This window comes from Monodelphis domestica, chromosome 4 (assembly GCF_027887165.1).
Source record: "Monodelphis domestica isolate mMonDom1 chromosome 4, mMonDom1.pri, whole genome shotgun sequence".
Classification (NCBI taxonomy): domain Eukaryota; kingdom Metazoa; phylum Chordata; class Mammalia; order Didelphimorphia; family Didelphidae; genus Monodelphis; species Monodelphis domestica.
The window spans coordinates 280,253,239-280,280,690 of NC_077230.1; the positions used below are offsets into that span (position 1 = coordinate 280,253,239).

Below are 27,452 nucleotides of genomic sequence, written 5' to 3' on the forward strand. Positions count from 1 at the left end.
CCCACAGACCATAGAACTCCAGACCCTTCTGACCCGAAGGGCTCATCCTCCTTCCAATGTGATACCTTCTGGAGTGGTTTGCCATTTCCTTCTCCACTGGATCACGTTTTGTCAGAACTCTCCACTATGACTTGTCTAGCTTGGGTAACCTTGCATGGGATAGCTCATAGTTTCATTGAGCTATTCAAGCCCTTCCACCATGATAAAACAGTGATTCAGGAGGGGTTTTATTTGAGCTAACTAATCAGTATCTTTCATAATATAAGCAGAACCCTAATGAAGATCCTTGCTAATAGTTGCATAATGTTCATGGGCCTCAGAACACATATTTCTGAATAGTTCTAACTCAACGTCTATGAGAAATCTAATTATATAGGGGGGAAATAAAATTAGAAAAGAAACTGCAGAACCCAAAGAACATCTTTACCAAGTACCAGTTCTAAGATGGAAGAGTGGTAGGACAGGCAGTTGGGATTAAGTGACTTACTTAAGGTCACACAGATAGTACTCTTTCATTATTTCCAAAATTCATGGATTTTTGTTCCTCTAGAAAGATTTTATCTTGTTTTTATTTATTTATTTAAAATATTTTCCCATCTTTACATGATTCATTTTCTTTCTCTCCCCTCTTCAGTCCCCCTTCCTGGAGCTGACAAGCAATTCCACTGGGTTATCAAATATTATGATACCTATTTCCATATTATTCATTTTTGCAGTAAAGCAATATGTCTTTAAAAAAATAAAATAATGTTTTGGCATGCACTAATCAGCTGAAACTTTTATCTGTCTTTATTTAAAGAGTATTTTGTAGCTGTGTTTATATAATTCCTATGTATGTGAACCATCAAGATCTTATACATAGTTATTTTGAATGGCATTTATATTTAGGTATATTTTCAATAAAACCTAGCAGAAAGATAGAGGTAAATTATTTTTTTACATTTATTTTATATTCTGCTACATTACTGAAATTGTTTCAATTAACTTTCTTTTACTTGAATCTTTAAAGTTCTCTTAAGTAAGCCATCATGGTATCTGTGGAGAAGAATTTTCTTTCTTCTTTGCTTACACTTATTCTTTCAGTTTCTTTATCTTTTCTTACTGATGATTTCTAGAACTACATCAAATGATAGTGAAAATGGACATCCTTTTGGATTTCTCCACTGTAGATAAAAGAAAAAATCATCATTATGTCTAATATTTTTGATATATTTGTTGTACTTGTTAAAAACTTTTTCTGTATCTAATTATATTATTTTTATAATTTTCATTATTAATCTGATCCATGTTTATAGTTTTAAAAATTTTGAACCAAACTAAATTCATTCTATTCATAGTCTACCCAGTTTCTAGTTATAGGGAGAACCGTCTTTCCCCATCCTTATGATCCTTTTGGTGACCTTCCCTCTGCCTTTCCATTTTGTCTCTTAGGCACCCCCTCTCTTCGGGCATACCCCCTTCTCTCTGTGATCACCCGACAGCCTCCTGTTATCTCCCACCTGGTCCCTGCCACCCCTCGAATTGCCCAGGCATTGTCATGTCGCCCAGTTACAGAGGCTACCTCTGATGCCCCAGCCAGTGAGGCCCCAGCCAGCAGTGAATCTGAGACCGAACAGCCAGCTCCCAGGTTGAAAAAGCCCCGTCGGAGCCGAACTATCTTCACAGAGCTGCAGCTCATGGGATTAGAGAAAAAGTTTCAGAAGCAAAAATACCTATCCACACCAGACAGGTAAGCTCATGGGAGAGGAAGAAGGCAGCTCTACAGATTTGAGGCAGGAGGAATGAAGGGAGGAAGAGTTTCTCAGAAATCTGACAGCTTCTGACACCCTCAGGGAAGTAGCTCCTGGGCTGTACTAAGGATTCATGGGACAATTCTGCCCTTTGCTAAAAGATGGGATTGGACTAGATGATTTCCAAAACTCCTTCCAGCTCTTTTGTGAGTCTCTGGGCCAGTGGTAGGATTATATTCTCAATGAGATGATCACTGAGTGCCAAGGGGACTGTTATTAAAGTCTGTATTTGCCATACCCTCAGCACTGCCCCCTCAGCTGTTTCCCGGAATAGGTGGGTGCCTCAGTAGAACAACTACTTATCCAGGATGCTGTTAGGCTAATGGTTTCCATAGTATCCTTCTCTGTGCCCTTATTTGGGGGTCATTCAGGGAACAGAGTGAATTGGAAGGCTAGAAACACTTAGAAGATGGCAGTTGTCTTAGTGAAATGGGTGAGGTTACTGGTTGGAGTCTGAGCAGGTCCTGGAATTGGTGACCAGGGTCCCTCATGCCATCTTATGGATGTCGATGTTGGCTTGGGAAAAGCACATCCATTTTCTGTACTTAGATGTCCTGCCTTTTAAATGAAGTTTAATTGTCTAGAGAGCAAGAGGAGGTTATAAAGAAGGTTCCTGAGAAAATATGTCAATTTTTTTGGGAAAATCTCAAAGTCATTGTTTCTTTTTTCTTTCTTTTTTTTAATACTAGTTTTGTGTCAGTTTCACCATGGAATTAGCAGGGTCTAGAGACAAGGTTCTTAATCTGTGGGTCAGTGAACTTGTTTTACTTAATATTTTCTTATCTGTATTTCAGAAGAATTCTTTGCTTTGTACTCTTAGGTAATTTGTCTTATGCATTTATAAACATTATTCTGAGAGAGGACCCACAGACTTCACCCATCTGCCAAGGTGATAAAGAACCCCTGGTCTATCTAGAGGGATCATTGGAATTTTAGAATTAAAAGGAATCTTTCTCATCATTCAGTTGAACGCCTTCATTTCACAAATGAGAAAACGGGACCATGGGACATTAAGCAATTGGTCAGTCCCCCAGGTGGTAAGAAGCAGGGGTAGGATTTGACACAGGTTTCCTGAATCCAAATCCAGTGCACTTTTCATTCTGTCACAGAGAAAGACAGTAAAAACAAAATACATCTATTAAGCTCTCTGGTAGCTGTTTAAGTCAGAGTTTTAGTAAAGAAAAAGATTAAAATCATTGACTAAAAGGAAGTTGGGGATTATCTATAGATCTTCATTATTTCTTCCTGTGACCCCAATCCTTGATATGGCAATAAGAGCCAAGTCCTTTGCAGGTGAGTGAAATGGGCAATATTATTTAATTGTAGGATGTTGTCTAAAGGACTTTGAGATGAATAGGTAAAACCAACCACTAATTTCAGGCCAATTAGAAAAAGTCAGAGAAGCTTTTCCATAGCTCCTAAAAGCCCTTCCTGGGGCCTCAGATACCTGCCCAGGCATCTCTCAAGTGCTCCAGGAGACCTGCACAGGATTGGCTCTTTTGCCTGGGGAGGTGGACACCATCTGGCAGGCACTCGAAGTTGCTGCCTTAATCTGCCATTATGGATGTTCCTCACCTTTGTACGTGACTGAGGCTATGAGCAATCACTCCTCCCTGGGCTTTTTCGCTCTTCCTCTCTGTTTGTTTCCCTGGTTTCCTAGGCAATCTTATTTAGGTAAATGCGTAGGGAAGAGAGAAGTTGTAACGGTGGCAAGTAGAGAGAAAGAGAGAAGCATGTTTCTGTAGACAGCAGTGAGTCAAAGATGCATATTTCCTAAGTGAACTAATGCAGTTTGGTAACTAGTGGAAGGGCTATGAACTGAAGCTTAATGCACCTACTGACCTCAAGTGGACTGAGTCACAGAGAAAACTGAAGGAGGCTGTGGGCAGGACTGACTTCAGAAAGACTAAAGAGGGATTAGTGTACTCGGGCCCAGAATCTTTGGTGAATTGATGTTAAGGACACAATTCTCCTAAGTAGGAGGAAAGAGCTAAGTGTTTTGACATCAGGTGTTTGTTAGGCTTCTGTTTTTTGATCATTTTCAGTAAAACTTTTCTCCTTTTAGCAGTTCTACCATGGGAATTGGAGAATTAGATTGGAGACTTAAGATTGATTGACTCTAGGTCTTAAAGAATGAATAGAATTTATATAAGGACTTTGTAGCCTTATATTTATTCCTAGTTTGGTTGTTCAATCAGAGCTTTCACCTTAAAATATCAGAGGTGAAATAGATATCAGGAGGAGACCTTTATAATGAAGGGAGGGATGGACATGGTTCTCCAACATAATTCCAATCTTGATAGTAAAATTTCTGAGGTAGAGGAGTTCCCCTCATTAGCTTGGGGATGATTATCTCTTCATATCCTCTAGGACTTTCTCAAGAATAAGTTTTAGAGGGTCCATGAACTTCGTTAGGAAAAGATCACATCTCAATTTCCATTAACTTTTGTTGTCCTTTGTAATTGTCTGCATTTTACTTTATGTATAAGAACATTATTGTGAGGAGTCTGTAGGTGTCACCAGACTGCCAAAGGGGGATCCATGACATAAGCAAAATTAAGAACTTTTGATCTAGGGATTCTCATCCATAGGAAGTTTTTCTGGAAGAGTTGGTATTGGCTTATGTGGGATAAAAGTGCTGGATTGAACCCTGGAGGACCCCATTACTGCCTGCTCTCCTATTTCCAGTGTGGCCTTTTCCCTTGTCTCATTATGCCTTTGTGTCCTTTGTCTTCTAGGTTGGACCTTGCTCAGTCTCTGGGACTCACTCAACTCCAAGTAAAGACTTGGTATCAAAATCGCAGGATGAAATGGAAGAAAATGGTAACAGAGCAGAGCATTTAAATGTCTTTTAAAATGTTTTTTTTTTTTAAGTTGGAGATTTTTTTAGTGGTTGAAATTATAATTTAGCTTTGTGATGTTGGGGCAGTAATTTTTACCTCTGGTTTAATTTCATCAGCTATGAAATGAGAGTCTCGTGTACAGAATGAATCTGTAGGGTTCACTGAAACTCTAAAATTGGAATTCTCTGAAAACTGGTTGGATAGGACTTCTGGATGTCTTGCCTCTGGAGATTGTTATGGTCATATAATTTGTAGATGGATGGAACTGTAGAGATCATGTAGTCTAACTTTTTCGTTGTGCATATGAAGAAATTGAGGACCAGCCTCTGGTCTATATTATAAAGAGATTTGCCTGAGGACATATAGTTAGCTGGGTGTTAAATCCAAGTTTTTTTTTTTTAAATGATTATTTGTTTATTTATTTTTAAGGAATGTTTCTACTTTTTCTATTGCATGCAAAAACAATTTTAACATTCATTTTTTAATATTTTTAGTTCCAAATTCCCTCCCTTTTCTCCCCCCTCCTTGAGAAGGCAAGGCACACTGATATAGATTTTACATGTACAGTCATGCAAAACACATTTTTGTATTAGCCATGTTTCAAAAGAAAACACAGACCAAAAAAAGTGGAAAAATGCAAGAAAAATAAAGTTTAAAAAGTATGCTTTGATCTATGTTCAGATTCAATCAGTTGTTTCTCTGAAAGTGGATAGCATTTTCATCATAAATCCTTCAGAAGTATCTTGTATCACTCAGAATAGCTAAGGTGCTCACAAAAAAAAAAAGAAAGAAAACCTCACCTTCCATCTTAGAATCAAGCCTGAGTATTGGTTCCAAGGCCAAAGAGTGGTGAGGGCTAGCAGACAATGGGTGTTAAGTGACTTGCCCAGGGTTACACAGCTAAGAAATGTCAGAGGTCTGATTTGCACTCAGGATCTCCCATCTCTAACCCTCTCTAGCCCTCCCATCTCAATCCATCTAGCTGCCCCTAGTCATTCACAATTGATTATCATTATGATATAATATAAAATTGATTATCAATATAATATCAATACAATGTTCTTCTGGCTCTACTCACTTTATTTTGCTTTAGTTCCTATAAATCCTCCCAAGTTTTTCAGAAACTAGTCTGCCCATCATTTCCTACAGCACAATAGTTTTTCATCACAATTGCATTCCACATCTTGTTCAGCCATTTCCCAATTGATGGGAATTCCTTCAGTTTCTAATTCTTTGCCACCACAAAAGAGATGCTATAACTATTTTTGTACTTATAGTCCCTTTTCCTTTTTCTCTGATCTCTTAAGGATAGAGACCTAGTAGTCATAGTATTTCTGGGTCAAAGGATTTGCACATATTTATAGCCCTTTGGGGACAGTTCTAAATTACTCTCCAAAATGGTTAGATCAGTTCACACTCCACTGAGTGTATTAGTGTTCTAATTTTTCCACATCCCCTACAACATTTGTTATTTTCCTTTCCTATCATATTATAGGTTTGAGGTGGTACTTCAGAGTTGTTTTAATTTGCATTTCTCTAGTCAATAATGATTTAGAGCATTTTCCCCCCATAGGACAATAAATGGCTTTGATTTCTTCTTCTGAAAACTTCCCATATATATCTTTGAACACTTATCAGGTGGGGAATGATTTCTATTATAAATTTGAATCAATTCTATATATATATATTTGAGAAATGAGGACTTTCTTAGAAAATCTTGCTATAAATTTTCACTCAGTTTTCTGCTTTCCTTCTAATTTTGGCTGCATGGGTTTTGTTTGTACGAAGACTTTTAAATTTTATGTCATTAAAGTTATCCATTTTATACTTAATGGGTTTTTTTGTCCCAGATTCTTACCTTTTTCATAAATTTAAGAGGTAAACTATTCCATGCTCCTCTGATTTTCTTATATCACCCTTTATTTCTAGATTAAGTATCCATTCTGACCTTATCTCAGAACACAGTATGAGATGTTTACTATACCTCATTTTTGCAAAACTGCTTTCTAGTTTTCCCAACAGTTTTTGTCAAATAGTGAATTCTTTCCCCAAAATCTTGGATCTTAGTTTTTAATCAAACACTAGATTATTATGATCATTTACTACTAGGTATTTGGTAAGTCAGTACTAGATTGTTTTGATGATTACCACTTTGTATTACAAGTTCAAGATCTGATAGTACTAAGCCATCTTCTTTCACATTTAGAAGAATCAATTCCCTTGATATTGACCTTTTATTCTTCTGGATGGATTTTGAAATTATTTTTTCTATAAAATAATTTTTGTTAGTTTAAGCACTGAATAAGTAAATTAATTTGGAAGGAATTAGAATTTTAATATATTGATTCAGCCTTTGTTTTTGGTCATTCATTCAGTTGTATCTGACTCTTTGTTACTGGATGGACCAAAACATGGCAAAATACTGGAGGAGTTTGCTCTTCCTTCTTCAGTGGACTAAGACAAACAGAGGTTAAGTGACTGCCTAGGGTCACATAGCTAGTGTCAGAGTCAATTTAAACTCAAGTCTTCCTGATTCTAAGTCCCGCTCTATATCTACTGAGCCACCTAGTTGCCTTGGTCTACCCATGCACAATTGATATTTCTCCAATTGTTTAGATCTGATTTTATTTGTGTAAAAAGTTTTTTTTAATTGTCTTCATATAGTTCCTAGTTTTTGCAAGTAGACTTTCAAGTATTTTATTATTGTCTACAGCTATTTTAAATTTCTCTTTCTATCCTTTTCTTGCTGGATTTTGTTGATATTATATAGAAATGTTGATGATTTGTGTGAATTTATTTTATATACTGTAACTGTGCTGAAATTGTTAGTTATTTTGACTAGTTTTTTTTGTTGTTGTTGATTTTTGAGGATTCTCTAAGTATACTATTATCTTTCAGCAAAAGATTATAGTTTAAATTCCGTATTACCTCTTCTAATACCTACATTCTTTTTCTTCTCTTATTGCTATAGCTAGCATTTCTAGTGCAATGTTGAATGAGAGTAGTGATAATAAACATCCTCACTTCACCCCTGATCTTATTGGGAAAGCTTCTAGATTATCCCGATTACAGATAATGCTTACTGATGGATTTAGAAAGATACTTCTTATTTGTTTTAAGGAAAACTCTGTTTATTCCTTTGCTTTCTAGAGTTTTTAATAGGAATGAGGATTGTATTTTATCAAAATCTTTTTTTGCATCTGTTGAAAAAAATCATATGGTTTTTGTTGTTTTTGTTATTAACATGGTCAAAATGCTGATAGTTTTTTTTTTAAATATCAAACAAATCTTCCATCCCTGGTACAAATCTCATTTGGTCAAAGTGTATGATTTTTGTGACATATTGCTGCAATCTTCTTACTAGCATTTTATTAAAATTTTTGCATCAATATTCATTAAAGATTTTGGCCTATGTTTTTCTTTTTGTTTTTATTCTTCTTGGGATAGGTATCTACACCATATTTGTGTCAGAAAAAGATTCCTTCTTTTCATATTTTTCCAAATAGTTTGTATAGTATTAGAATTAATGATTTTTTAAATGTTTGGTAGAATTCTCTTGTGAGTCCATCTGGTCCTGAGCATTTTTTCATAGGGAGCTCATTTATGGCTTGTTAAATTTCTTTTTCAAATGTAGGATTATTTAATTACTCTATTTCTTCGGTTAATCTGGACAATTTAGATTTTTGAAAACATTATTTAGTTTAAGTTGTTGTATTAATTGGCATATAATTGGAGGAAATAGCTTCTAATAATTGCTTTAATTTCATCTTCATTTGTGGTGAATTATTCTTTTTATTGTTTGCTTTGGTAATTTGATTTTCTTTTTAAAATCAAATTAACCAGTAATTTTTTTTCCTTAAAACCAATTCCTATTTTTATTAGTCAATGGTTTTCTTACTTTCAGATTTATTACTCTTGATTTTCAAGATTTTCGGTATGGTGTTTAGTTAGGGATTCTTAATTTGTTCTTTTTCTAGTTATTCTATTGGTGTACTCTTTCTCTATTTTATTGAGGTAGCATTGAGAGTAAAATTTCCACTAAGTACTTTTTTTGCTGCATCCCATTAATTTTGGGATGTTGTCTCCTTATCATTCTCTTTACTGAAATTATTGTTTCCATAGTTTGTTGTTTCACCCACTGATTCTTTAGGGTTAGATTCGTTTCCAATTTGTTTTTAACCTGACTACATGGATCTTTATTGAATGTAATTTTTATTAATTATGATCTGAAAAGGAAACATTTAATATTTTTGCTTTTCTGCATTTGTTGTGAGGTTTTCATGCCTTGTAAAGGTATCATGTACTGCTGAGAAAAAGGTGTATTCTCTTTTATTCCCATTTGGTTTTCTTTGGAGATCTATCATATCTAACTTTTCTAAAAATCTATTCATCTCATTCTTTCTTGTTAGTTTTTAAGTTTGATTTATCTAGTTCTGAGAGGAGAGAGTTGAAGACCCATTATAGTGTAATTTTACTCTCTAATTCATTCTATAACTCATTTAACTTTTCCTTTAAGAATTTGAATGCTATATCATTTGGTACATATATACATATTTAATATTGATTCATTGTTTATAGTATCAAATCAAATTTTTTAAATTTCAAATCTAATATTCTTTCCTAATGCATTGTCTCTGCTGCTAATGTTATTTAATATAAGGGTGTCATTGTGCATAGAGAAAGATAGAGTCCCACTTCTTTCTTCTATTAACAACACTATCTGCACACTATCAGGAGGATTAACAAGAATAGGGAGCATTTCAGGCTGTAGTGGCTGGGAAGGTAGAACCTTTATAGAACCTCTTCAATCACATTGTCCTCAAAGGCAGGCTTTCTCTGTGGATGGGTGGGGAGTAGAGTTAGGAACAGGATTTAGATGGAATTAAAATCACCCTAACTGCCCTCTACCCTTCTTCCCCAGAAAGGGCAGAATTTCTCTTTAGGCCACTGTAAAAATAGTTGGAAACTCTTTGGAGCAATTGGAACTTGAGAATGATTTTTAAAAGATGGATTATTACTGTGAAGATTCTGTCTGATAAAGCAAGGACAAAACAAGATACAGATACAAATGCAAACATATGTCCTTTTAATAAATCTATCAACAAGTATTTATTGAGCACTTATTCTGTTCTATAATCCCTGTGCCAAATGAGTATTATAATAACTCACATTTACATAATACTTTAAGAAGCACTAGAGTAGAGTAAATAGTGGGAAAGATCCAGGAAGATCTGAGAATCAAGCAGATCTGGGTTCAAGTCTTCTCTTTGTCACCCTGGGAAAATGACTTAATCCTTCTGCCATCCCAGGCATCTCTCAGAATCATAGATCTTTAGCTGTTTTACATTGGTGGGGGAGGGTTCTCTCCATCATAGTTCCTTGTTCTGGTGAAATCAGGTCAAAATATATCTGAAGCCATTTAATTTTAGACAGGGTTTCTGTCTTGGAACTTTCAGTCTAATTGGAGAGAAAAGCCACAGGAAGGGATTAGTGCAAAATAATGTAAAATTAAATGTTAAGTTGTGTTGCAGAGAAGGGAGAGACCCAAGTGGGCTGGAGGAGTCAAGGAATACTTCTTGAAGGAGTAATGTCATCTGGCTTAGAAGGATGGGTAGGATGTGGATAAGCTAAGGGGAGAGAGAGAGGTGGAAATGGGAGGCTGCCATGTACATTCCCAAGGATGAGCTTGTGTAGGACACAGGGACAGGGAGGAGACCAGTGTGACTAATGGTTACTTCTTTTAAGATCAACAGAGTGTGGGAGGTCTGGTATGGCTGTCTTCAGGGGCCCCTGGGTTTGTGTATGGGTAGTAGGACAGGGTTGTTCCTGAAGTGAGGATCTGTCATGACTCTTGGCTGTCCTTGGCCATCTGGGGAGCCAGCAGGTCTGGGCTCTCTTCAGGGACAGTACTAGGGCAGCTGGGGCAGGAAATGATTGGTACTAACACCACCCCCTTCCCCTTACTTCTTAACTATGTTCTCCTCCAATCTAATTCTCTCATTTTACAAATGATAACAATGGGTTCCCCCAAACCCAGTGGATTTTCCAGGGGCACACACAGCAAATGAGTGACAGAAGCAATATTGTCCTTTGCCCATAGGTCTGTCTGCCAGACTCATATCATTGATTTCTCCTTCTTTTCATTCTTACATTCTCTCAGTCTTTGGTTCTTTAATATTTTCTACAGATCTTGAAACCAAATAAATCTGGGATGAAGATTTGTTTTGTTTTAAATCTAAATCCTTACCTTTTGTGTTCATATCAATTCTGACAAAGAGCAGCAAGGGCTAGACAAATTGGGGTTTAGTGACTTCCTCAGGGACACACAGCTAAGAAGTGTCTGGGGTCAGATATGTAGTTGTGTTCATATCATTCCTGTATTTGTCTTGGCAGATAAATTCCTAAATATTTTATATTGTCTAGCATGATTTTATTTATTTTTTAAGCTTTGGAAAATATTAATTAAGACAAATTTTCCATGGTTACAAGATTCATGTTCTTTCCCTGCCCTCCCCTAACCCTGTTCCTATAGCTGACATGCACAATTCCTCTGGGTTTTACATGTGCCATTGATCAAAACCTATTTCCGTATTATTGACATTTGCACTAGGATGATCATTTAGAGTCTACATCCCCCATTGACCCATGTGATCAAGCAGTTGTTTTTCTTCTGTGTTTCTACTTCGTTTTTTCTCATAAGTCCCTCAGAATTGTCCTGGATCATTGCATTGCTGTCTAGAGTGATGTTAAATGGAGTTTCTCTTTCTAACTCTTGCTGCTGAGTTTTGTTGGAAATATATAGAAATGCTGATGATTTGTGGGGATTTATCTTGTATCCTGCCATTTTGCTAAAGTTGTTAATTATTTCCACTAGCCTTTTAGTTCATTTTTTAGGATTCTTGAAGTAGACCATCGTATCATCTGCAAAGAGGGATAGTTTAACTGAGGTCAAATTTGAACCCAGGTTCTCCCAAATCCAGGACTGGCTTTCTATCTACTGAACTACCTACTTGTCCCAGTTTAATTTCTTTTCTTTTTTAACCCTCACCTTCTTAGAATCAATAATGATTATTGGTTCTAAGTCTGAAGAGCAGCGAGATCTGGGCAGTTAGAGTTAAGCCACTTGACCAGGGTCACATAGCTAGGAAGTATCTAAGGTCAGATTTGAAGACAGATCTTTTCAGTTGCATGTGTGGAACTTTATCAACTGAGCTACTTGGTGTCCCTAGAGTTAAGGTTCACTCTAGGTGTTGCATTGGAAAGAGATTGCTGGGTTTGGAGTCAAGGAGACCCGAATTCAAATTTGACCTCAGATACTTATTAGTTTTGTGATCTTGGGCAAGTCATCTATATTTACTGTGAGTACAGAGGGATATAACATTTGCAAACCTTCAAGCCACTATATAAATGTTAGCTAATAATACTAATTATAATAATATCTGACAATATGTACCAAGCACTGTTCTGATCATTTTATAATTATCTCATTTGGTTTACACATCAACATTGTGGGGTGTAGGTATGGTTGGTTATTAACCCCATTTTACAGATGAGGAAACTAAGGCAACAAGAGAGTGAGTGATTTGTACAGGACACACAGCTGGTCCAGTTCTGAGGCTGAATTTAAATGGGGGTCTCCTCAACTCTGGGCTCAGTGCTTTATCTACTGCGCCCCCTAGCTGTCTCAGATTATGTTGTTCCATTTCAGTATTGACAATTATGAAACCTGGAGTGAAGTCATCTTCTGAGCTCATTGTTTTCACTCAAAGAGGGCTTCCTCTGGCTTTCTCTATTTGATCAGGTTTTTGCTCCTCAGATCGTCTTTTTTTTTTTTTGACAGTGATTTAGCAATCTGGGAAATTCATTCATGAGGCAGAGTCCCAAGTAGAACAAGAAATCATTAAGTAAACTGAATTACCACATAGGGATAATTTTCATAATAGAGTGTTAGCCCTGGAGTCGGGAAGACCTGAATTCAGATCTACCCTTACACACGCACTAGCGACTCTGGGCAAATTAACCTCCCTTTGCTCAGTTTCCTCATATGTACCAATGCCAGTCTCCTTAGGTTGTGAGTATTAGAGGAAATAATCATTGTAAAGCACTCAGAAGAATGCCTGTTATAAAGCTGTATAATAAATAATAGCTATTATAATATTATTATTAATAGCTATATTATTATATTAATTTTTATAGAACTTGCAAACCTTAGCTATGGAAATGTTCATTATTATTACTAGGAAAAAATGAGAGTGAACCTGAGGAAGGTTTATCCCTCAGGTTCTTTCCAGAAGCACATAGTAGTAGGTGCTTTAATAAATCCTTCTTTATCTCCTTCATTCTTTCAGAGAATCTGGGACTCTTGCCTTCTTTCTAAAATTCCTAACTAGGCGACTTTTTTTGTTTTTATTTATTTATTTTTTAAACCCTTACTTTCCATCTTGGAATCAATAAACCAATACTATGTATTGGTTCCAAGGCAGAAGAGTGGTAAGGGCGAGGCAATGGGGGTTAAGTGACTTGCCCAGGGTCACACAGCTGGGAAGTGTCTGAGGCCAGATTTGAAACCAGGACCTCCCATCTCTAGGCCTGGCTCTCAATCCACTGAGCAACCCAGCTGCCCCCCTAGGTGACCTTTTTTAACTTCTTCCTTCTCTTTCCTGGAATGCCTGAAATTCCCTGTGAAAGATATTTCAAGAGCTGAGATGAACATATTGAAGTCACAGTCACAAATAGAGAATTTTGGGTCACTTTCAGTATAAATTCTTGAAAACATCAGCAACACCTTCTATAATCCCATTAGTGTAAAACTTAGCTACTGGTCAGGAAAGGGGGAAAACAAAAGATAATTGGGTAATAAAGATGTCTCAGAGGCTAGTGCCCTAATTGGAACTGGAAAAAGATTAGTATTCGGATCTTGGGTACTCATAATACTGCCCAGGGCTGAGTTGCCTCTTTGCCAAAACCAAGATAGCATCTCTAACTAGTTTTTACTGGTCACCATTGGTAAACCATAGTGGTTGAATAAATTTCACCTTGTATATTAGATGCTAGATTCAGCCTTGAATCCATTGCTCTTGCATTTTGCTCCAGAAGTACTCACAGAGTGTTGCAATAGATTGCAAGTGCCTCATTGTTTAGAAGATCCAGATACTGTCAGCACCTTGTAATTCACTAAATAGAATGGCAAGAACATTTAGAAAACAGTTTTACAATTTCTGACAAGTGACCTATTCTTCCAGGGCCCAGAAATTCTGGCTCTAGAACATCCAGTTGGAATCTAAGAATCCAGGAGAGACCTAAATTGTTTTTAGAGAATCTAAATGGAAAATTACTTCTGTGTCCTCCACAAAAGGTGACCTCTAGGAAGAAAAATTTCTTGAGCTTTTAGAGGCCCTCAGAGAAAAGTCAAAGCTTACTTCTTCAGATTTCCAGGAACCCTGCTTTCTCTTGGACTAAGAACTCTTATGGGATAATGAATGACTGCCACCAACCCACGGGCCTCATTTATTTGCATTTTCAGCCATGTTTATGACCTTATAGGGAATTTTAGCTTCAGCAAAAAATATCTCTATTCTTGGGGAAGAGAGAGGAGAGATAAAGGGAGAGCGAATATGAATCACAAAATGTCAGAAAACAATAAAAAATGTTTCTACATATAACTGAAAAAAACCCATTTCTGTTGCCATCATTTCTTGGCTGAGGGAGAAGAGTCACTGACTCTAGAGTTTGAATTTGTTCTCTGGCTTTGAAGAATCAGGCAACAATTACAGAACATTCACCCAGTGAAGCAGAACCTTTTTAGGGCAATACTGAAATGAGAGCAGAAAAAGGGACCCCTTGTCTTTGATCTTTCAGCTTTGGAGGTCAAAGGGGGAGGAAGGAGCTAGAAAGAGATACCATTGATGCTTCTGAACAACAAAAAAAAAATTCCATAAATCATATATCTAACAATGGGGAGGAAGGTGATTTATCTAGTCCAGTCCCTGGTCCCTTTGGAAGAGTCACAAAAAACCATGTTCCTTGTATACAGAGACAGTAGTTTGACTTCAATCTGGCATTAGGACAGGAATGTCTAATGGAAGAAGGAGATGTGCTTGCCAGGTGTTTTTCCTGAGAGGCTGGGAGAGGTGTGTGACCCAGCCCACATTGAGTGGGGAGGCCACTCCTGACCCTGGGGGGTTAAATTGGCACAAGAAGTGATTGTTGGCCATCGGGAGTGGGGGTGGGGGGGGGACACTGCCTGAGCATCAACAAAGATTCATTTGAATATGCAGTACAGGGTGTGGGGTGGTGGGGGTGAGATAATTGCAGTTTCAGGTGTGCAGAGAGGCAGGGGGCCAGAGGTCCAGTGCCTGAAGCTGCTGCGAGGGTAGTTATCTCCTAATTATTACGGCCCAGGAATGTTTGATTCCATTTAGAAAATAGTTTGATTGTTGCTGTGTTTTTCCCCCCCTCCGCGTAGGAAAAAGGCCAGCTCAGGTCGATCCAAGCTGTGTGGGTGGCGCTCACTAATTGCCTGGGCTGGACTTTCTTTTGCCAATTAGATCGCTTCCTTAGACCTGCCCTCTTATAACTTGATTGTTATACAGGGCAACTTAATTTTGTATAACCCCTTTCATAGTAAGTGGAGCTGCTTTCAACACAGACTCCACCTTGGCACCGTATCCTCCCCAGGCGGGTGCTTTCGAAAGAAAGCCCGAAATCGGGATCAGATATTGACTTTGGGGGAAATGAGTATATAGACGTCTTCCCCCTAAAGGGAGATCCTGTCAGTGCAAATACCTTATTAAAGATCGGCTTCGCATTGGCTATGGGCTGGAATCTGGAAAAGGGACTCATGCAAGCAAGACATGTTCTGTCTGTTTGTTGTTTCAGTTCAGCAGCCCGAGGATTCCATGCTCCTTCTAGGGTGGAGATTTCGAAAACCTTTGGGGGAGGAGAGAGGACAGGAGGGGTCAGATTTATCAATGGAGGCAACTTCCTCTCAGCACTTATCAAGAGCAACAACTTGTCTATGTCTTCAGTTTCAGGAGCTCCTGCTAGCTCGGACATTTCTGTGCGTCTTGGAGGTTATTTAGTCCAGCCTCCGTACTTGGCAAGTAAAGAACCTAAGAAGCTTAGGATGGAAATGGGAATCGGGTTCTGCCTCATAGAATCATTCCTAGTTGCAGAGAATCTCCAGGGCATTATCATACAGCCATGTGACCAAGATCCCAATGGCCATTGTTATCATGGCATGATTTGACCTAATCAAGTCGATCAATGGCCATTTTAAAGGCCAGCTATGTATCAGACACGGTGCTGGATGCTAGGGATACAAAGGTAAAAAGTAAACCGGACTCTATCCCCAAGGAGTTTATATCCTATTAGGAAGACACAAGTATATATATCTTCCTCCTCCCCTGCTTCCTCTTAATCATCACCACCACCACCATTACATCTAACATATATATAACACCTACTGTGTGCCAAGGGCTTTATCATTATCATCTCATTTTATCCCCACTACAATCCTGGAAGAGAGGTGCTTTTATTATCCCTATCTTATTTATTGTTTAAATTATGTTAAATTATGTTTAAATTATAAATTTTGCCAATTGCATGCAATAACAAATTTCCACATAAGTTTTCCAAAGTTATATGATCCAGATTGTCTCCCTCCCATCCTTCCCTCCCATCACCAGGAACTGGCAAGCAATTCGATCTGATCTGGGATGGATATATATATATATATATATATATATATATATATATGTATATATATATATATATATATAATCATACAAAACATTTCCATATTGGCCATTTTTGTAAGACAATAATCATATAGATTGGGGAAGTAGACTCTAAATGATCACCCTAGTGCAAATATTAATAATATGGAAATATAGGTTTTGATCAATGACACATGTAAAACCCAGTGGGATTGATTGTTGGCTACAGGAGAGGAGTGGGAGGAGGGGAGGGAAAGAGCCATAGAAAAATATTCTAAATCAGTTAAATAAAAATTTTCACATTAAAAAAAAGAATAATCATATAAAGCCAAAACCTGAAAACAAAAACTAGACTGAAGTTGAAAATTACTATTATTCCCATTTTACAAATGAGGAAACTGAGACACACAAGTGAAGTGAACTTATCCAGGGTTACACAGTAAGAGTCTCAGATTAGATTTTAGTACTTCCTGACTATAAGCCCAGCACTCTATACACTGTACCTCTTAGCTGTTTACATATCTATATCTATACACATTTTATATATACATTGTGTGTGACACAAAATCACTAAAACCTAAAGAGGGGGAGGGTGCTTTTAAAAAAAGGAGTCTTTTCAGCATATTTTTTTTTTGTCATAAAAGGTATAATCTAGTTTGCATGGTAGTAGGTATTCTGAGGTTTGGTGATAGAAATTTATTCTTTTCATTGGAACATTTTCCCCCTTGAGACCTCATAGTGAGATATTTTTTGTTGTTCTGTGCCTTTGGTTTAAATTATTATGAATTTTTCCAAGTGTTCTTAAATAATGGTGTGAAATAAAGGATGGAAATAAGAGTTGTCTTACTCCAAAAAAAAAATGGGAGATGGTATTAGGAAAAGCATAATGTAAAATAGATAATATTAAAATTTTTTTATCTTAAGCTTGGTTTTGAAGGAAAATAGTTATTCCAGGAGGTGGTGGTGATGAGAAAAGACATTTCAGATGGACATTTCAGCTATAGGAGACAGTCTGTGCAAAGAAAGATGGGAAATGCAGTGTCGGAAATAAGGAATAGCAAGAAGATCATTCCATCTGGACTGTAAATTACATGAAGTAGAGTTCTGAGTGAGAAATCTGAGAATAGAAGTTGAGTTTAGGTTATAAAGGTCTTTAAATGTCAAAGGAGTTTAAATTTGACCCTAGAAGAAATAGACACCTTTGGAGTTCATTGAACAAGAGAGTTGAATAGGAAGATCTTTACTTTAGGAAAATCACTGTGGCAGCTGTGTGGAGGATAAATTGGAAAGGTGAAAACCAAGAGACACAGTGACCAATTAGGAAGCTACTGCAAAAGGCCAGGGCAGAGATGATGAAAGCTCAAAGTGGTGGCTGTGTGAGTAGAGAGAAGGGGACAGATGGGAGAGATGTTGAGGAGATAAAAATAACAAGACTTTCCAGGTCATAGGACATGTGAAATGAGAGAAAGGGAGGCATCAAGCATAATTCTGAAACCTAGGTGACAGAAAGGATGGAGGTCCCCCCTGAAAGATGTAGAAAAGTTTCTGAAGTAAGGTGGATTTAGAGGAAAAGAAAATTAACCCTATTGTTTGACATGTTGAATTTGAGATTCCTATCAGTTATACATTTGACATTGCTAACAGGCTGATGAAACCTAATTGAGTTTCTTCTAGCAAATGTAAACTTTAGAGTTTTCTGAAGAATTTTTAAATTTTATATTTCCATAAGGAATTTAATGCCCCTGAAAAGGTATGGTTTGAATAGCTTTAGGAAACCAAGTCTGATTTTTATGTGAAAAAGCCAACCTCCATCTATACTGTTAAGAGATTCTTTCACATCAGTTCCCCCCCAAATTCATCTGCTCTTGATCTATGGGATAGATTCATAAGTGTTTGGTTAGGCAGATTTTGGCCCAAAGCAATCTTTTTATAGATTAAATAGTTGGATGAGGCCTCAGGGATCCTCAGGGATCATTTAATCTCATTTAATTAATGGAGACACAGACATTGAAGAGAGGAGAAATAACTTGGCCAAGGTGTTCCAGCATTGTTTAGTTAATAAGTATTTGAACCTTGAGAATGCATGATTAGGAAGCCAAAGATTAAGCATGGCATGGAATGCATTCACTAGGGAATACAGGTAGGACCCAAATATGGAAACAACGGAAGTAGTAATCCATTTAGTTATCCTTGGTTTCTTCTCATTCATAGTTGGAAGGGATCTCATAGATCACTGGTCAGACTGAAATCTGAAAAAAGACCCTCTTCCATAGTATCCCTACCAAGATGACCTCCAGCAAAAGAGAGTATACATGACTTTCTGAAGTAGACCTTTCCACTTTTTGATAGCCCTATTTGTTAGAGACTTCTTCCCTCTTAAGTTAACACCTCTTTGCATCTTCTCCCCATTGTACCTAATTGTATTCTTGGAGGGCCAGAAAGAACTTATTCTCTCTTCTACATTTGAATTTTTGAATTCTTTTTGATAGTTGTCATATTAAATACCACTCTCTAATCTTCTCTTCCACTTGGACTCAAAAAAAGAAAATAATCCTCTTTTTCTTTTATTCTTTGTATTTAAAAATGTTCATTTTTGATATTTACATTCAAAACATTTTTTAAAGCTTAAAAAGAAATTCTTATAGAAAGGGAAATTAAGACATTCATCTTTTTTTAGTTCAAATCTGGCCTCAGACACTTACTGGCTCATTTCCTCATCCAGTCCCTTCAGTCTCTAAACTGTCACTCACAAACTTCCTAGATCTATATTCTTAAATTACAGATCTGACTGTTATTCCTCTAGTTGTAAGCTTACAATAACTTTCTGTGGTTTCACCAGTATGAAACTCCTCTTTTTGTCATGTAAAGCCCTCTGAACATAAGGAGGGAGACAATTTGTATTATATAATTTCAGAAAATTTATGTGGAAATTTATTACATGTAATTGGTTAAAAAAATCTTAGAACCCTTTGGGATAGGATTCCTATCTCGCTTTCTAGCTTGAATTCATGTTACTTCCTCTCAAAAACTCTTCTTTCTGGTCAAACTGACCTATTTTCTGTTTCCTGTTCATAACATTGCCATCTCCCAACTTTTTGCCTTTGCATAGGCTGTTCCTCACTCCCAGAATGTTCTCCTTGGAATCTAGGTTTTTTCATGACGGCTTGTGTTGCTTCATGCTTTGGACCTGTCTTCCAAGTTATTAGTTCTCTCCCTCACCCTCAAAATTACTTAGTATTTATGTTGTATATTCATTTCTGTGTGTGTGTGTGTGTGTGTGTGTGTGTGTGTGTGTGTGTGTGTGTGTGTGTGTGTGTTCGTTCCCCTTTCCTTCAATAGACTGTAAGCTCCTCAAAGGCTTCTGCCTTTGGTTCCTTGCTCTCTTTGTATTGTCCTCAGTGCTCAGTATAACACCTGGCACAAAGTAGGTGATTGGAGAGCCAGAGGAAACTTAGAGGTAGAATGTATACTCCTTGAAGGCAGGAACCATCTTTGAACTGTTTTTGTATCCCCAGCATTTAGCATAATGCCTGACACTTAGTGAACTCTTATTGAATATTTATCAATTGGTAGTCTACTCTTTGCAGGCTGTCTCAAAAGTCTTAGTGTGGTTTTATTTAGTTAGTTATTTTTATAAATATTTAATTAATTAATTTAGAATATTTTTCTATGGTTACAAGATTCATGTTCTTTCCCTCCCCTCCCCCTAATCCCCTCCCATAGCCGACGTGCAATTCCACTGGGTTTTACATGTGTCATTGAACAAGACCCATTTCCATATTATTGATAATAATTGCACTAGGGTGATTGTTTAGAGTCTTAGTGTGGTTTTAAGATTTGATGGTTTACCTATGGGGAGACTATGAGGAAACTGAGGTTCATAAAGTCACAAATCTTGTAAGTGGCAGAGCCAGAATGCAAGTTCAGGTCTCATAATTCCAAGTTCATTACTCTTTCTCCTGTGCTATATCCTGGTCAATAAATAATTATTGGCCTGAATTCCTGACCTTGTTACTCCCCTACTTTAAAATATTCAGAGCTTCCTTGTGGCTTCTAAGATAAAAATACAAATGCCTTGATCTGACATTGCTTCATTTGATGTTGTTCAACTTTATTCATTCATTCACTTCACATTCCTTTCAAAGTAGACTACTCTTTTCTAGACTTGGCAGCCCATCTCCCCATCTCTCTGTCTCTACACAGAGTGGTCCCCCATGCTTTAGTATATCCCTTCCCCTCCCTTTCTTTAGTATCTTTATCTTTCTTCTTTTTTTAAATTAAATTTTATTATATTTCCCCCAATTACATATTAAAAAGTTTTCAACTTTTTTCAAAGAATATTGAGTCTTGAATTCTCTCCTTCCCTCTCTCTCCCTATCTCATACTTCCACTTCCATTGAGATGGTAAGCAGTCTCATACAGATTTTACAAGTGTAATATGTAAAATATATTTTTTCATATTAATCCTTTTGTGGAAGGAAATCCAAATAGAAAAAAATTTAAGAAAAGATAGCAAAAGAAAATTGTTTTGTTCTGTATTCAGACTCTGTTTCTTTTCTTTTTTTCTGGAAGCATATGGCATTTTTTATCCTGAGTCCTTTGGGATAGTTTTGGTTCATTGTATTGTTGAGAAGAGCTGAGAATAGTTATTCTCATCCATATTTGTGGAAGTTATTCATTGGGGATTTCTATCAGAATGTGATAGGTGGATTCTTTCATATTTTATCCTTTGGTTCTAGAATATCAGGGCAGTTTTCCTTGATAATTTCTTGAAATATATGTCTAAGCCCTTTTTTGATCATGTCTTTCAGGTAGTTCAATAATTCTTAGATGATCTCTCCTGGATTTATTTTTCAGGTCAGTTGTTTTTCCAGTGAGATAGTTCACATTTTTTTCTATTTTTTTCATCCTTTCACTTTATTTTATTGTTTCTTGATATTTCGTGGAGTCATTAACTTATATCTGTCTAATTCTAGTTTTTTAGGGAAGATTTTTTTGAGTTAGCTTTTGTGTACCTCCTTTTCCATTTGGTCATTTCTTCTTTGTGAAGTGTTCTTTTCTTCAGTGAATTTTTGTACCTCTTATTTCATAGAGCCAATTCTACCTTTCAGGGAGTTCTTCAGTGCATTTTTATATATCTTCTCCCATGTGACCAATTCTGCTTTTTAGGAAGTTCCTTTTTTCATTCAATTTTTGTGCCTCTTTTGCAATTGACCTGTTCTTTTTTTTGAAAGAGATATTTATTTCATTGGCATTTTTTTGTTTTGCCTTTACTTTTGACTCTTTTTTTCCATGATTTTCCTGTATCAATCTCATCTTTTCTCAATTTTCTTTTACCTGTCTAATTTTATTTTTAAAATCCTTTTTGACCTCCTCCATCAATTCTTTTTTGGACTTCAGAGCAATTAATATTTTTCTTGAAGGTTTTGGATGCAACAGTATTGACTTTGTTGTCTTCTTTTGAGTTTGCATTTTGAGCTTCCCTATCACTAAAGTAACTTTCAGTGTTGAGTGTCTTTTTAAAATTGTTTGCTCATTTTCCTGCCTTTTTCTTTTTTTTTTTAATTAAAAAAAACTGTTTAAGTTGAACTCTGTAACTTTCACAAAGGGAGCACTGTTCCAAGCTTCCAGTTCTTTGTATAGCGGCCTTCAGCTCTGGTGCTGGGGATCTGTCTGCTTTCAGTTCTTCCAAGATAGTATGATACAAGGAGAGGTATGTTTAGTACTGTGTTCTGGTCTGTGAAAATTCTTTTCCCCCTTGGAACTGTTACCAGGGTCCTCTGGTGCTACAAGCACTAGTGTCTTCTAGTGCTCTTATTCATCCTGAGATCATGCTCCCTGGACTACCTGTGTATGAGCAATGAGTCAGGAGTTTGGTGTTTTGCCCCAGAACCAGCAGAGAGATCTCTATTATAATCTTCTGAACAGTTGAGAGCTTGACTCCCCTTTACCTTCTGCCACTAGGAGCTCAGGAAGCCTTTCCTGTTGCTTCAGATGTGCCCAAGGCCTATTGCCATCATGGGACTTACCTTGGTGAGCTGTGTTCCAACTCCACCCCAGGGCATTAGATCCCTTGTGCTGGTCTTACAAGTTGTTTTGGTCTGAAAAATTACTTTACCTTGCCTTTTTGTTGGTTATACTGCTACAGATTTTGTTTTGAGGTATTATGTCATATTTTTGGAGGGTAATTTGGTAGGGGTCATGTAGGTCCATATACCTTCTCTGCCATCTTCCCTTATATTTCTTCAAGGCTCAACTATCATCACCTATATGAAATCCTCCCTGACCTTTTGCCTAGAATAATTTATGTTTTCTTCCTCTTTAGATTTACCTTTAAAAAAACTGATTTATTTACTTAATATGTTCCCTTTTCACCCACCAGGAGAGTGTAAACTCTTTGAGAGCAATGACTATTCCATTTTTATCATTGAGCCCTTTATCAGTAGTATAATTCTTAGGACATAGTAGTTTCTTGTTGATTTGAACTTTTAGCACCTTAGTGACTGGTCCATGTGAGAGCTCATTAACTCGATTACAACATCTTAATGACTGTACTGTTTATCATTAATAATCTTAAGTTGTGGGCAGTTGTTGGCTTATGATAGTAATTAATTAAGATAATCCTATTAACAGCACCCTAATAGGATCCTTCAGAAGGAGAGTAGTATGGATAGAGATTGGGAGTGAGACTAACAGAGAGCTGCCAAAGATAATGCTTTTGTCATAGGGCAAGATGTTGTTCCCACAAGTCTCTAGTGAGCACTCAGTTCAAATCAGTTTAATTCCAAATTAGTTTAATTCAACACAACTATCAACTGAGTACTCATTAGATTCAATAAACATTTATTAAGCATCTACTGTGTACGAGGCAACATGCAAGGGGCTGGGGATATGAAGACAAAAAAATGACAATCTCAGCTCTCTAGGAGTTAAATTCTGTTATTGAGTGCAATAACTTTACTGGGGACATTTGGAGATTTCCCCATTTTGAGAAGAATATCCTTATTAGAAGCCTCATCCCCTTCTCATTTCCTTATATTTTATGCGTCCTGTAATAAAGGTCTTTAACAGTGTGCTCCCATCTACTTTTTAGCCTTTTTTCATGTTATTCCCCTTCATGAACTCTACATAATAGCCAAATTAGATTTATACTTATTCTTCAAACTTATTTGTCTATCTCCTGTCTTAAAGTATTTAAACAAACCATTCCCCATGTGCAAAATGGACTCCTTCTTCATCTCTGCTTTTCAGAATCTGCTTCTCTTCCTATAAGGCTCAACTCAGGCATTGCCTTCTCCTTGGAACTGTCTCTGATTTCTCCTCCTGCCTGATTCCCTCTCATAGTGCTCTTGTCTTTTGTCTATGATTTCTAGAATGTCCTTACCCTGTATTTGTATGTGAATTATAGATAATGAACAGAATGCATCTAGCTTTGGAGGCAAGATTCCACCTGGGTCTTTATCTACTATACTACGTTGCCTCTCACTTTGCATATATGATTTAAAATGTGAACTGAATTTGTCTAGTGTCTTTTAAGTACTTGTTTCCCTTATATTATCACTTCCTTTCTTCCTTTTCCCCAGGTTCTTAAAGGTGGGCAGGAAGCTCCTACTAAACCCAAAGGGCGTCCCAAGAAGAACTCCATCCCCACCTCAGAAGAGATTGAGGCTGAAGAGAAAATGAACAGTCAAGCTCAGAAGGAGGATGTCCTGGAGCCCACTGAAGAACATGAGAAGCTGAGACCGCCAGAGGAACCTAAGGCATCCGATCTCCCCGTAGAGGCCCTTGAGTCCCCCAGTAGTCAATCCCAAGAGCTGCCACTGTCCTCTTCTGAAACCGCATCATCAAGCTAAAATTTACCTTTCTTGGGAGGGGAGGGAGTGACTGAGGGTAAGAGAGAGGAGGCAGGGGGAAGTAGGGAGAAAAAACTCACCAAAGAACTCATACCTGATGTGCCTGGGGAGGAGAGATAGCAGGCAAATCCCTCCCTTCCTCCCAGAATGTTCTCACGTTGTGGTCAGCATGCATGCACTTGAATGAAGACTCGTTTGTTTTAGGCCTTGCTCCTGTTGAAAGGGTGTGCTAGCCATAGGGCTACCCAACTTGCCTAAGGAAGAGAGCTCCCTGGGGATCTCTCACTGACACCAGGGAGATGGTTGTGGTTCTCTGGTTGGGTACAGGATACCGCTCTATGGTGTAGGCTGCATCCTGGAACAAGGAGGGAGGACACCCATAGCTCTTTTCTCTATCAGCCCCTGGGCAACCACCAATCAAACAGAGAGATATGGAGGACCTGGGGCAGCTTCCCAGGATCCTTGGTGACCTAGCACTTATTTCTTATAGATTTTAAAGAAAGCATTTACAATTTTTTTGAGGGGAAGGGGAAGGGCTGGGTGGGTCAGGGAATAAGGGAGTTCTGAATTATTAGAGTTGTTTCTGAAGAACGTTTCCGTTTGTTTGACGTGTGCCTTTGTACCAATTAAAGGGTGATAAGGTGACCCAAGAACATTTTTTTCCTATAGCCTTGCTCTGGGGGATGCCATTCCCAATGGCTCCAGTGCAGATGTGTTAAGATAACTTTTATTTTTTAATTAAAAAATAAATAATTGAATAGTAGGATTGTGTGTTCATTGTCTTGGGGATAGGGTGGGGGAGGGGGCTTGAAAAGGATGAATGAAAATTTTAGTCCTAAGAAGCAATTGTTTGAGGATAAATGCATGTACTATAAATTTGTTCAGAATTGGGCCTATTGTCCAGTGATCTTCATATCCTAAGTGTCTCGTACTGTGGTTGCCTCATAGTAGGTGCTAAATAGATGTAGGTTTCAAATGTGGTGAGACCACTTCTTAGCTAAGTGACCCTGGGCAAGTCACTTAATCCCAAATACCTAGCCCTTATTGCTCTTCTGCCTTGGAACCAATACTTAAAATTGATTCTAAGACAGAACATAGGATTTAAAGAAATTATAGTGAGCCATGGATTTGGTAGGAGTCTGGAGACATAGAATCTGATTTTTGAAACCTGAATGTTTATTCCCATGCTCTGTAGAGGATCATTTACATTGGCAGTAGTTCTTCAGCCCATGATCTAATGGGAAGCCACACCATGATCCAGATGTGCGATGGAGGCACATGGCTGTGAGAAGTCACTTTAGCTCCTGAGACAGTCCCTCACTGTACTCAGCCCACTCTGGAAAGATCTTTATCCACCTATGGTGTATCAACTTATTTTTGTTCTCTGCATCCTTGTATCTGATACCAGGCACTCAACATTTGTCTCCTTTGGGGTAGCTGGTAAGGATGACTTTCCCACCAGGGGAAAGGACCTGCCTGAGGTCCATAATCCTATGCATGGCTTAAGGCACCTAATAGCCGACATTCTGTTTCTCGTTGTTGGCCTCCAGTCCTTGGAATTAAAGCATCTTAAAATCATTTCAAGTTAGGCTCTCAGAAATCTTCACTCATATTTTACAAGTCTTTTGCTTGGGGGTTCCCTCCCCTTCCACTGAGTGACCTGGCCTGCCTAGTCACTGTCTTGGTCCAACCCTGCCTCACTTTGTCAAGTAGTAGAAAAGAAAGCACAGGATATAAAATAAAGCTTAAGTAATCCTTTGGCAGGCTACGAACATGAAGAGTTGTTACTCTTGATGTGTGATCTTTGTCTAATGGCCAAGTCAATACACTGATGATAATAACTAAAGCTTTATACTCCTGGAGGAAGTGAACTCCAGCTCAGTTTAATTCAAGCCAACAAATATTTACTAAACACCTGTGTGCAAAATTAGATGCAGATACACAGGTAAAACTATATCATTAAGATCCAGGACAATTCTGAGGGACTTAAGAGAAAGAACACTATCCACATCCAGAGAAAGAACTGTGGGAGCAGAAACATAGAAGAAAAACATGATTGATCACATGGTTCAATGGGGGTATGATTGGGGATGTAGACTCTAAACAATCATCCTAGTGCAAATATCAATAATTTGGAAATAGGTCTTGAACAATGATACATGTAAAACCCAATGGAATTGCTCATTGGCTCTGGGAGCGGGAAGGGAAGAGGGGAGAGAAAGAACATGAATCATGTAACCATGGAAAAATATTCTTAATTAAATAAATGAATAAATTAAAAAATACATCATTAAGATATTAAGAGTTCCAGAAGTAAGCCTCTGTCTAAATGAATAGCTCTTATGGAGTGATATGGATTGACATGGATGAGAATTTCACAGATTGAAAAGAATTTGAGGTTTTTGAATTTGCATTGATGGAAGGAATACACATGTTAGTGAACTTCAAGGCCCTCAAATTATCAATCAACCAATCAATAAACATTCATTAAGTTCCTACTGTATGTCAGGCAGGGGCAGCCAGATGTCATAATGGACAGATGACATAATGTCAGATCTGAAGTCAGAAAGGCTCATTTTCTTGAGTTCACACTTTTAACCTTGTTTACCTCAGTTTCCTCATCTGTAAAAATGAGCAGGAGAAGGAAATGGCAAATCAATCCAGTGTCTTTGTTAAGAAAACCCAGTATGGGGTCATGAAGAATCAGCAAAAATGCCAGGCACTGTAAGTCTTAGGAACAAAAAAACAAAAAAGTGGTCAAAAGACAGTCCTTGTACTCAAGAAGTTCACAATCAAATGGGGGAGACAACATGTAAACAAATATATACATAGCAAGCTATATACCAGATCAACGGAGGAAAATTAACAGAGTGAAGGAACTAATATTTATGTGCTGACTGGAGAGACCTAGACTCCCTTAGGAGGTATATGTAGGGATTTGGAAACTTGGTGTATTTCCCTAACTTTTAATTAATAGGTATGTAAACACATAGATAATTCATTAAACACTTACCATGTGCCAGGCACTGTTCTAAGTGCTGGTAACATACATATATATAAATCAAGCAAGACAGTTCCTGCTCTTAAGGAGCTTACATCCTAAAGGGTGACGGCATTATGAAGGTAAACTCTAAAGGGAAGCTGCATGGTATGGAGATGACAGAGAAGCAGCTTAATATCTATTGTTTCAAGCAAGATAAGGCAAGGAAAAGTTCTACAAAGAATCCATAGTACTAGAGTTGAATCTAG

At 37.5% G+C, this 27,452-nt stretch overlaps 1 protein-coding gene across 2 annotated transcripts in view; it reads left to right on the forward strand.

The window, feature by feature from the left end:
- Positions 1 to 24,966, forward strand: part of BARX2 (BARX homeobox 2) — a 94,744-nt gene extending 69,778 nt beyond the window's left edge. For both annotated transcript variants that reach the window (XM_001373346.4, XM_007495123.3), the window contains exons 2-4: positions 1,432 to 1,729; positions 4,529 to 4,613; positions 23,934 to 24,966. In XM_001373346.4, coding sequence (XP_001373383.1) covers positions 1,432 to 1,729; positions 4,529 to 4,613; positions 23,934 to 24,203 — 653 coding nt within the window. In that variant the 3' untranslated portion in view covers positions 24,204 to 24,966. The remainder of the gene's footprint in view (positions 1 to 1,431; positions 1,730 to 4,528; positions 4,614 to 23,933) is intronic.
- The last annotated feature ends 2,486 nt before the right edge of the window (positions 24,967 to 27,452 follow it).